This window comes from Plasmodium gaboni, chromosome 7, assembly GCF_001602025.1.
Source record: "Plasmodium gaboni strain SY75 chromosome 7, whole genome shotgun sequence".
Taxonomy (NCBI): Eukaryota; Apicomplexa; class Aconoidasida; order Haemosporida; family Plasmodiidae; genus Plasmodium; species Plasmodium gaboni.
Window position 1 is genome coordinate 73,334 of NC_031487.1, and position 1,556 is coordinate 74,889.

Consider the following 1,556-nt stretch of genomic DNA (forward strand, 5'->3'; position numbering starts at 1 on the left):
ATATGTTCTTTAATATCCAATTTATTATTTATCATGTGATTATTTTTATATTTCTCCTTCTCATTTATGGCTTTCTCCTTATAAACCTTCAACTTTCCATTTTTTTTTAATAACATAAATTCACTTGTCAAACCGTAGCTACTCGTCTCATTTTTAATTTGATCAACAAAATTATTTTTTAATCCCTTTATTCCATTCTGAATAACTAAAAATTTATATAAATAAATTAATTCCTCTTCATATGTATTTCTTATAAATATTATTCTTTCATTATTTTTTTTTTTTTCTATGGTTTCTTCTTTTTTGTCTTTTTCCTCCTCAACATTTTCATTCAATTTATTTTTCCTGAACAAGTCAGAAATATTTTCAACATTTTTTTTTAGCTTAATCAAATTTACTAATAAAGATGTAGAAGAAAAAAAAACAAAACGAAATCTCTCATGATATAATAAAAAATAAAAAATTGTGCTTAATATATAAACTCGATTATGATGAAAATTATTTAAAATTATTATTTCAACAAAATGAATATTATCATAAAAAAAATTTCCTAAATTTATAAATGATATGTTTTTTTTAAAGTTCTTTTCTTTTTCTTTTATTTCAAGATCTTTTTTTTTTTCTTCATTATCAATATGAAAAAAACAACAATCTTTAAATTTATGAAATAACACCCAACTTAATGTATAAAATATAATTTCTATAAAATTTAAATTAATATTATAACCAAATTTTGATGATTTCGTTTTTTCTACATTTAATGATAAACAATATATTACTATATCCAAATAATTGTTCTCAATTATAATATCTACATCATATATATTCTTATCAATATTATATGTGTTCTTAAAATCATTCTTTTTTATTAATCGATATAATTTCTTTATACCACGTTGTATTTTCTTCTCATTCTTACTATTTAATAAAATACATACTTCTTTTAATTTATCTCCATCCATACTTTTTAAAATCTTTTTTTATTATATAATAAAAAGAAATTCTTCTTGCTCCTTTTTAAAAAAAGCATTACAAATATATATACATATATATATAAATATACAATATGTTTTGATATTTTTTTATATAAACATTAATAAATTAAGGATTAATAATAAATAATTAATAATTAATAATTAATAATTAATAAGCATTATATATTTCTTCCAAAATAAAATTATATATATATATATATATATATATTATTTTTTACAACACCTTAAAAATATACAAATATAATATTATAGAAACAATAATAATATATTTTATATTATTTATAAAATGATGTTTTTTTTTTTAAATTATATTATATATATATATATATATATATAATAAAAGAAACATATTTCAATTATAGTAGGAACATAAAAAAATATTGATATTGTATTTTTTGAAATAACTATTAAAATATTTATTCATAAAAATATATGTTATAAAAAGTCATGAAAAAGGAATCATATAAATATATATATAATATATAATAAGGAATATATAGGAAGAGGTTATTTTATTATGTATATATAATATATATATATATATATATATATATATATATA

The 1,556-nt window shown here is 15.6% G+C and overlaps 1 protein-coding gene across 1 annotated transcript in view; it reads right to left on the bottom strand.

Annotated features, from left to right (window-relative positions):
• PGSY75_0703900 (putative membrane protein) overlaps positions 1 to 962 on the bottom strand; it is a gene marked incomplete at both ends in the record, with an annotated part of 11,972 nt that extends 11,010 nt beyond the window's left edge. The window contains one exon of the mRNA XM_018784908.1: positions 1 to 962. Coding sequence (XP_018642410.1) covers positions 1 to 962 — 962 coding nt within the window.
• Positions 963 to 1,556: the final 594 nt, after the last annotated feature.